Source organism: Heteronotia binoei, chromosome 10 (genome assembly GCF_032191835.1).
Source record: "Heteronotia binoei isolate CCM8104 ecotype False Entrance Well chromosome 10, APGP_CSIRO_Hbin_v1, whole genome shotgun sequence".
NCBI classification, from domain to species: Eukaryota; Metazoa; Chordata; class Lepidosauria; order Squamata; family Gekkonidae; genus Heteronotia; species Heteronotia binoei.
The window spans coordinates 104,077,076-104,087,135 of NC_083232.1; the positions used below are offsets into that span (position 1 = coordinate 104,077,076).

Genomic DNA, 10,060 nt, shown 5'->3' on the forward strand with positions numbered 1-10,060 from the left:
TCAAATGTTGTTCTATAAATATTTTTGTTTGATTTTTAAAAGATTATTTCATATAGTTTAACAAGATTTTAAAAAAAACCATAAAAAATACTGTGCGCAAAAACAAAGTATCCATGCGTCAGTCGCTCTGTCCAAAGGTGCAAATGCAAGCCGCCTAGTTGACACAACAGAGTGAGGAAGAGCATGTTGCCAGATGCCTGCGGGGCCAGCACAGCAAGCTTGTATTAACATCACTCAAGCAGGAAGAACTGCATCTCCCAGAGTCTTTCTATCATTCCATATAGGCTAACATCCAAATACAAGACATTGTGTTTATTGTAAACTTCTTCTGTCCACCATCCATGACAGACCATTTATTAACAACATTTATGATACTTACAGGGTACCATAAATCATTCCCAACCCTCTGATTAAGATAATGCCACTTGAAACAAGTTCTGAAGCCCATAACAAAATCTTAAGGTTCCTGCACATTTCTGGTTTTGTTGGAAATACAGTAATACAAACAGGAGGAGGAAGATGAATTAGACTTTCTTGTCTGAGGCTTCATTCTATGCACATTTATGCAGGACCACTATCAAAAACGGTGTATAGATGTTTTTTAAAGAGAAACTACATCCTATTAAAGTGGCAAGGAAAACGATCCAATCCCAACTGCCCTATCACCTGCCCGGCTCCATTTCTTGATTCCAGGTGCAAGACTTCATTCCACCAAAAGCTGTACGCTGTCCGACTGCTTCTGTGGCTGCTGTTGCTGGTCATATTTTCTTGCTGGGGGAAGGGAAAGGATTTAAAATGTCACTCACCTTGCTGAAGGCAGTGCAGACCTATTTTAATAGCAACAAGTGATTTAGTGATTTAGTTGAGAGTCTCTGGGTAAAAATAAAAGGAGTAAAAATAACAGTGATATTATTGTGGGGTTCTGCTATAGACCACCAAGTCAGGCAGAGGACTTGAATGAGATACTTCTACAGCAGATTGCAAAGTTCTCCAAGAGAAGGGATACAGTGATCATGGGAGATTTCAATTACCCGGTCATCTGTTGGAAGTCCAACTCTGCTAAAAATGAAAAGTCAAATAGATTCCTGACTTGTCTTGCTGAAAACTTCCTTTTCCAGAAAGTGAAGACGGAAACAAGGGGATCTGCTATCTTGGATTTGATTCTCACCAACAAGGAAGAATTGATTGAAGAAGGAGAAATAGTGAGCACCCTGGGCAGTAGTGACCATGGGATTTTGGAAGGGAAAAGCTATATGTAGTCAGACTTATAGGTTGGACTTCAGAAAGGCAAACTATCTGTTTTGATTTGCTAGGTAACAAGCTGAAGGATAAATTTCACAGCTCATAGAAACAATTTTCATTTCATAATGCTTGGAATCAAAATTTTCCTCCAGTTAACAAGAGCTGAACATCTATTTTTATTAATGAAAGCACCTCATTTAGTGATGTTTAAGTAATTGGGTTTACAGGTGTAAATCCAAGTCATGTGCTGACAGGGAGAAATAAGTTGTAAAGTCTTATCAGATACCTGCACAGCCAGCACAGCAAGCGAGTACTAACTTCAAACAGGAAGAACCGCATCTCCCAGCAACCAAGCTGGACACGACAGCTGCACGTATAATCTGTGCAATTCTGCCATGTTTTGCAAACTGGCTTTAGACTACCAATGGATGACAGCAATGTTAAGGTCTGTTTAGTGGGGCTTAATCCCAGGAAACCATTCTTAGAATTGCACCATTAATGGCCAGAAGGCAGCTCCTACACTTTTGCTGCGAATTCCAGGTTGTTACAATCTAAAGAAACCCATGCAAAACATTCTGCCTGTCAGCAGAAAATATCTGCTAAATTCTGGTTTAATTTTCAGTGCCTATCTTAGAAAGAGTCTTTTGGCTGATTCTGTTCATCATTAATAGAAAGGCTCCTATCTCGAGTGAGAGACAAGAACATAAGAGAAGTCATGTTGGATCAGGCCAATGGGCCATCCAGTCCAACACTCTGTATCACACAGTGGCCAAAATTTTGTATATACACACACACACACACACACACACATATATATACATACACACTGTGGCTAATAGCCACTGATGGAGCTCTGCTCCATATTTTTATCTAACCCCCTCTTGAAGCTGGCTGTTTCCTATTAATTAGCCAGTTTTTGATCCACAAGAGGACCTGTCCTTTTACTCCATGACTCTCAAGCTTACTAAGGAGCCTTTGATGAGGAACTTTATCAAAAGCTTTCTGGAAGTCAAGGTAAACAATATCAATCGGGACTCCTTTGTCTACATGTTTGTTCACCCCCTCAAAGAAATGTAACAGGTTAGTGAGGCAAGATCTTCCCTTAGAGAACCCATGCTGAGTCTTCCTCAATAACTCATGTTCATCAATGTGCCTACTCATTCTGTCCTTGATAATGGTTTCTACCAACTTTCCCGGTATTGAAGTCAGACTGACTGGCCTGTAGTTACCTGGATCTCCTCTGGTACCCTTTCTAAAGATGGGGGTGACATTTGCTACCTTCCAGTCCTCAGGAACGGAGGCAGATGTCAATGAAAGATTACATATTTTTGTCAGAAGATCCACAAGTTCAACTCTGAGTTCTTTCAGAACTCTTGGATGTATGCTATCCGGACCTGGTGACTTATTAGTTTTTAATTCGCCCATCAGTTGTAGGACCTCCTCTCTTGTCACCTCAATCTGGCTCAGGTCTTTCAATACCCCTTCCAATAAAAGTGGTTCCGGAGCAGGCAAACACTTCTCATCTTCCACAGTGAAGACGGAGGCAAAAAATTCATTTATCTTCTCAGCCATTTCCCTATCCTCCTTCAGTAATCATTTATCTTCTCAGCCATTTCCCTATCCTCCTTCAGTAATCCTTTGACCCCTTGGTCATCCAAGGGCCCCACTGCCTCCCTGGCTGGTTTCCTGCTTCTAATATATTTGAAGAAATTTTTATTGTTGGTCTTTATGTTTTTTGCAATATGCTCCTCATAGTCCCTTTTTGCCTGCCTGATCACAGTGTGTTCCCTTTTATTAATTTCACTTGGACTAGCTTTCCACCGCTTAAAGGAGTCCTTCTTAACTTTTACAGCTTCCATTACTTTGTTAACTATGCAGGTCTTCTCTTATACCTGTTTATACCTTTCCTAACTTGTGGTATATATTTTATCTGTGCTTCTAGGATTGTAGTTTTAAATAACCTCCAAGCTTCCCCAAGGATTTTGACTGTGTTTACCTTTCCTTTCAGTTTCCTCTTCACATGCCTCCACATCTCAGAGAATTTACCCCTTTTAAAGTTCGTCAAAAAGCAGCTTCAACCCCTGGCTGGGCTCCCATTTCCAGGACATCATAACAAAGAGATGACTAAACACAGCAGAGACAAGAGAGGAGGTGTACAGTCCAGGAGTTTGCAGACTGTGGATTAAGGGACCGGGCTCAGAAGTTTTGAACACCAGCCAAACTGGGCTGGATCCAGGTGCCACTAACTTCCTTTGGCAGAGGAGGGAAGCGCAATCTTTGGTAAATTCTTCCCTTTCATTGCAGACATATACTTTGCTCCCATGTTGTCTGTGAGGTCCCCCTGGTTCCCAGGAGAATTTTGAGTGGCTCAGTGGGCCCCAGCAGGGGGGCGGGGGTGTAGAGAAATGCCATATTGTCTGATTTGCTGGTGGAAGGCTGCATCCAGCTCTGCGTGTGTTAAGATTCAAAGATGTGTCAAACCAAAGGGTAACTTTGGGGATACTTGATGCTCTCCACTGCATATCCCCCAGTATTACCTTTCTGTATATTGCTGTTCTGCAGTATGATGGCTCTTCAAAGTCCTTATCCCACCAATACCTGTTTGCAATACACAGTGAGAGAAGACCCCTAAACTTTCATGCCTCTAGATTACATTCAGACCCGTCCCCCAATGTCTTAAATCTTAAACATTGCCATAAATCCAGGCTGTGATAATTTTAGACACTGCTATTCAGACTCTAGGAGGAGTCTCAGACACATTCAACACCAAACTGCAAACTGCATTTTAAAATATCTAACTCACCCAGAACTTTCACGTCTTCAAGAACAAAACCATACTTACCAATAGAGTACATCTCTAATTGTTGTCGGAGACGGATTTTTTTCACACTATCATAAAAGTTTGGCTCAGATGGCATCTCTGCAGTTGGGGGTAACGTAAAAATTCGCATGATCTTCCTTTTATTTCTGAAATCAAAAGTATAAGCAAAATAAAACAAAATAAAGCCACCTCCCCTTTGGAAGTGCCTTCACCAATGGGTGGCCATCACCAGGGCACAAAGTGGTGGGGCCAGAAGTGTGGCTTTCTTTCTGCTGGAGGGAGTCGAAGGCAGGCCCAAGAGGAGCTCTGGCCTCTTCACGCACCAGGCCCCAGAAGCCGTGCCTGGCAACCAAAGGTTGGCCCAAAGGACAGGCTGCACCACGTCACTGGGGTTCCACAACTGCATCAGCTTGCGAGCTCCTAGAGCAGGGGTGGCCAATGGTAGCTCGCCAGATGTTTTTTGCCTACAACTCCCATCAGCCCCAGCCATTGGCCATGCTGGCTGGGACTGATGGGAATTGTAGGCAAAAAAACATCTGGAGAGCTACCATTGGCCACCCCTGTCTTAGAGCAAAGGGCGGGTAGAACAATGCTGAATTCAAGTCTCCTCCTCCTTTGGTTGAGGCAGTGGATGTCAAGTAACATTACGGCCTCCCCTACTCAAGCGATGGTGGCTCCATTTACACCTTGGGCGCCTGGGCCCATCTACTTAGCCAGAATGCACCCCACCTCCCTGGCATGAAGAAACTATTGGCTGTGCTGCTAGCAGACTAACTGTAAATTGCTGAGTTAATGTTTTAATGAACTGCTCTACTTAACTAATGTATGGCTTTATTGTTGGATGATATGCTGTGAGCCACCCTGAGCCCTCTTGCGGAGTCCCCAGAATAAAAAAATAGCTACCTCTCAGCCTTGCTCCAATATTACTAGGCAATCTTACTGGTAGGCTGTAAGGATGTGTTGTATACAAAGCACTTGGAACAGTAACTGTGCAGTCACAGAGTTCCACCCTTCCAAGTCCACTGAAGTGAATGGGCTAAGAAAGGTATAACTCCACTTAGGACCACATCTTCAAGCACTGCATTAATACCGATTGTTTTTTCTCTTTACAGTCCAACCATATTCTGTTCTCTTTAGTGTATTTATTACCCACATTTATGTACCGCTTCTTCACAAAGCAGTTAACCTTTTAAAAAACCCATAACTACAATTATACAATAACATTACATTACAACAACAAAAAAGCCACTGGCACACTGAGCAGACCACACCCTCTCAGGAATGCGGGGGGGTTCTGACCTAGTCCAGCCAAAATGTGTTGTTTAAAGATTTTCTGGGGAATACTTTCTACACTGAAATGTTGCCACTTGGTATTTTGATAGCCTTATGGGGCAGCTGTGTGAAGCACAGATGAGATCTATTTACCAGATGGCAGGTCCTGCAAATAAGAGAGCAGCCCTAAGCAGCTCGACTCGGAATTTATCTGTTTTTATTTTATTACTTTATAGTTCGCCTTTCTCACTGAAACTCAGGGTGGACAGTACAAGACAACCAATAACCCAGGGAACATGAACAGGATTACAGAATGGGAGAAAAAGACAGACTAAAAAACCTATCTAAACACACTATAAACAATACAGAAAGCAGACTGCAGATTTGTAAAGGCAACAAAGTAAAAGCAGATGAGACCGACACTAATCATTGTAGTGGTCTATGTCAACACACACACCCCCCACTGTTCATTCTACCACTCCAGTCTATTCAATGGAGCTTACTCCCTGGAAAATGTTCTTAAGATTCCACTGTAAGCCTCTCAAGATCAGCTGGGTATAACCCACAGAAGTTCTACATTGTTTTTCATGTAGTGATTAACTCTGTACAATCTCGCCCCCCCCCCAATGATATGCAAAAAAGACAATGAATTAAGACCCCAACGTTGGAACACATCTGCTTTTCTGGTCATTTTTGAATTTGGGGAGGAGGTTTGGGGATGTTGCATAAAAACCACTAGATTCTGAGAGAGTTACTATTATTGTCATCTCTGGAATGAGCTTCTTCAGCAGGAGGGATCACATCTTCTTGCTCATTCCAGAGTGGCAGCTGTGGTTGTGTGTTGCAGCAAAAATACACAGGATTCCTGTGGCCCCTTAAAGACTAATAGCCTACTGCAGTATAAGCTTTCATGGACGACGTGTCCCCTTTGTCAGGATTTAAGAAAAAGGGGAAACAGAGGTGTCCCGAGTCGGCAGAAAACAAGACGGCTGCTCTAGTAACCGGAAGGAATAGCACATTTATTGTGGCATATCAATAATGAATAGACACACTTAGATTGCAAAGCAGGCCAAATTCTTGAACAGTAGACAATTCTGTCTCAAACAACAAGCCAGCGAGTTTCCTGGTGCCATGATTGTAGTGCTGCACTAGAAGGTAAGATCCAGGTTCGAACCCCCACTCTGCCATGCAAACTTGCTGGGTGACCTTGGGCCACACACTCTCAGCCTAACTAACTCAAAGTCAGTTTGAGTCCCCGCCCCCCCCCCCCCCCGGGGAGATAGTTACATTTAAATAAAGTAAATAAGATATATATAAATGGTTCCCACATGGCTTTCTAAAGCCTTTCCCCTGAGAATTTCCTAAAATGAGTTACCGTATGTAATCTTTCGCTGGGACAGCAAGGCAGGAGGCAAGCAAAGCAGGACTGTTATTTTGTCATCAAAATCCAGCTGTGACTGTCCATCCACTAGAGAGAGACAGGAATTATCTTGGAGGCTAGAAGCCCTGAGCCATGCATTAGCCAGGTACAAGAAATATTTTGCATGGCATGGCAATAAATTTTGCTCCCCCAGAAAGAGTAAAAGTGCAGGAATACAGAACCTCTACAAACGCACAAATAGTGCAGAAGAGATCTGTTTATTTCTGAATGCAGGTGTGGTCAGAGGGAGCCAAAGAGTTTCATGGCCTGCCTCACAGCTTATTGCTTTGACTAAAGAAGCTAAAGGATCTAGAATCAACCCCAGATTTTCTTTTCTTTATTAAAACTGCACGTGTGCAACTTGTTCTAGGCCTCCACTGGGGGGAAGCGGAGTAAAAAAAAATCCCCCAATAAATGCCATGTTTTGCTTTCCATCACTCCTCTGTGCACATCCAGGGGTGGACATGGGCTTAAAGAGATACCCATGACCACCCCTCCCCTTGAATGCTTTCCGGCCCTCGTCTGGCTCCCTCCAGGCGCTGTGGCTTTTCTGACGCGAGGTGCCAGCCGCCTGGGGACCCTCTCCTCCTGGTTCCCACCCCGCGCGTTGGAGGAGATGGCTGGACAGACGGCCCATCTCCCGAGGCCGGCTCAGCTGCGCAGGCGCAGGGGAGGCGGGGGGCCACGGGCGAGGAGGCCCTGCTCTCTCTCACCGGCGCGCGTAGACGAGGAGGGCCAGGCTGGCCAGCACCGCCAGCAGGTAGACGTTGGTGGCCTCGTTCCAGGCCTCGTGCACCGAGTAGTCCATCGCCTCGCCACCGCTCTCGCCCGCCATGGCCGCCGCCGCTGAGGAGAGGGGGCGGGACTTCCGGGGCAGGGGAGCCGGCCGCTCTGGCCCACGAGCTCGCTTTCCGGAGGGGGCGGGGCGAGGAGGCGCTTCTCGGGGCCGGGCAGGCGGGTCACGTGCTGGCCGCGCCTCCTCCTCCTCCTCCTCCTCGTGGCCCAGGGGAAGTGGGGCCTGCCTGCCCTCCCGCCTGCGGGGAGACTCCGCCCTCGGCGGCAGCAGCAGCGCCTGATGGGCCTCCCTGCTCCAAGGGGCAGCCCCCCCCGCCCTGGCAGCTGCCCGGCTCCTCTGAGCAGGGCCCCCCCACACCCCTGCGGGACCCCTCCGGAGGCCTTTGCACGCTAGTCCGAGGCGCTCTACTGCTGCAAGAGGCTGAGAGGAACTGGGGCTGAGGGCATAGAGTGCTGGCACCGCTGCAAGTGCGGCCCTTCTCTGTGCTCTGTGCATTGAATGACGTCATGTCAATGCTGGTGCTTAGTTTTTTGCGCCCCCGTGTGACACAGAGTGCTGGACTGGAGGGGCCACTGGCCTGATCTAACAGGGCCTCTCTTATGTTCTTATGTGGCACAGAGTGTTGGACTGCATGGGCCGTTGGCCTGATCCAACAGGGCCTCTCTTATGTTCTTATGTGACACAGAGTGTTGGACTGGAGGGGCCATTGGCCTGATCCAACAAGGCTTCTCTTATGTTCTTATGTGACACAGAGTGTTGGACTGGAGGGGCCATTGGCCTGATCCAACAGGGCTTCTCTTATGTTCTTATGTGACACAGAGTGTTGGACTGCATGGGCCATTGGCCTGATCCAACAAGGCTTCTGTTATGTTCTTATGTGACACAGAGTGTTGGACTGGAGGGGCCATTGGCCTGATCCAACAGGGCTTCTCTTATGTTCTTATGTGACACAGAGTGTTGGACTGCATGGGCCATTGGCCTGACCCAACAAGGCTTCTCTTATGTTCTTATGTGACACAGAGTGTTGGACTGGAGGGGCCATTGGCCTGATCCAACAGGGCTTCTCTTATGTTCTTATGTGACACAGAGTGTTGGACTGCATGGGCCATTGGCCTGATCCAACAGGGCTTCACTTATGTTCTTATGTGACACAGAGTGTTGGACTGCATGGGCCATTGGCCTGATCCAACAGGGCCTCTCTTATGTTCTTATGTGACACAGAGTGTTGGACTGCATGGGCCATTGGCCTGATCCAACAGGGCTTCACTTATGTTCTTATGTGGCACAGAGTGTTGGACTGCATGGGCCGTTGGCCTGATCCAACAGGGCCTCTCTTATGTTCTTATGTGACACAGAGTGTTGGACTGGAGGGGCCATTGGCCTGATCTAACAGGGCTTCTCTTATGTTCTTATGTGACACAGAGTGTTGGACTGGAGGGGCCATTGGCCTGATCCAACAAGGCTTCTCTTATGTTCTTATGTGACACAGAGTGTTGGACTGCATGGGCCATTGGCCTGACCCAACAAGGCTTCTCTTATGTTCTTATGTGACACAGAGTGTTGGACTGGAGGGGCCATTGGCCTGATCCAACAGGGCTTCTCTTATGTTCTTATGTGACACAGAGTGTTGGACTGCATGGGCCATTGGCCTGATCCAACAGGGCTTCACTTATGTTCTTATGTGACACAGAGTGTTGGACTGCATGGGCCATTGGCCTGATCCAACAGGGCTTCACTTATGTTCTTATGTGACACAGAGTGTTGGACTGCATGGGCCATTGGCCTGATCCAACAGGGCTTCTCTTATGTTCTTATGTGACACAGAGTGTTGGACTGCATGGGCCATTGGCCTGATCCAACAGGGCTTCTCTTATGTTCTTATGTGACACAGAGTGTTGGACTGCATGGGCCATTGGCCTGATCCAACAGGGCTTCTCTTATGTTCTTATGTGACACAGAGTGTTGGACTGCATGGGCCATTGGCCTGATCCAACAGGGCTTCTCTTATGTTCTTATGTGACACAGAGTGTTGGACTGCATGGGCCATTGGCCTGATCCAACAGGGCTTCACTTATGTTCTTATGTGACACAGAGTGTTGGACTGCATGGGCCATTGGCCTGATCCAACAGGGCTTCACTTATGTTCTTATGTGACACAGAGTGTTGGACTGGATGGGCCATTGGCCTGATCCAACAGGGCTTCTCTTATGTTCTTATGAGACACAGAGTGTTGGACTGGATGGGCCATTGGCCTGATCCAACAGGGCTTCACTTATGTTCTTATGTGACACAGAGTGTTGGACTGCATGGGCCATTGGCCTGATCCAGCAGGGCTTCTCTGATGTTCTTATGTGACACAGAGTGTTGGACTGGAGGGGCCATTGGCCTGATCCAACAGGGCTTCTCTGATGTTCTTATGTGACACAGAGTGTTGGACTGGATTGGCCATTGGCCTGATCCAGCAGGGCTTCTCTTATGTTCTTATGTGACACAGAGTGTTGGACTGGAT

General features: G+C 46.7%; 1 protein-coding gene across 1 annotated transcript; it reads right to left on the bottom strand.

The window, feature by feature from the left end:
- Positions 1-297: 297 nt before the first annotated feature.
- SMIM19 (small integral membrane protein 19) lies at positions 298-7,625 on the bottom strand. The gene is made up of 3 exons (XM_060247855.1): positions 7,469-7,625; positions 4,085-4,209; positions 298-771 (listed from the first exon to the last, which is right to left on the bottom strand). Exons 1-3 carry the CDS (start codon positions 7,588-7,590, stop codon positions 704-706), a joined length of 315 nt encoding a protein of 104 aa, XP_060103838.1. The 5' UTR covers positions 7,591-7,625; the 3' UTR covers positions 298-703.
- Positions 7,626-10,060: the final 2,435 nt, after the last annotated feature.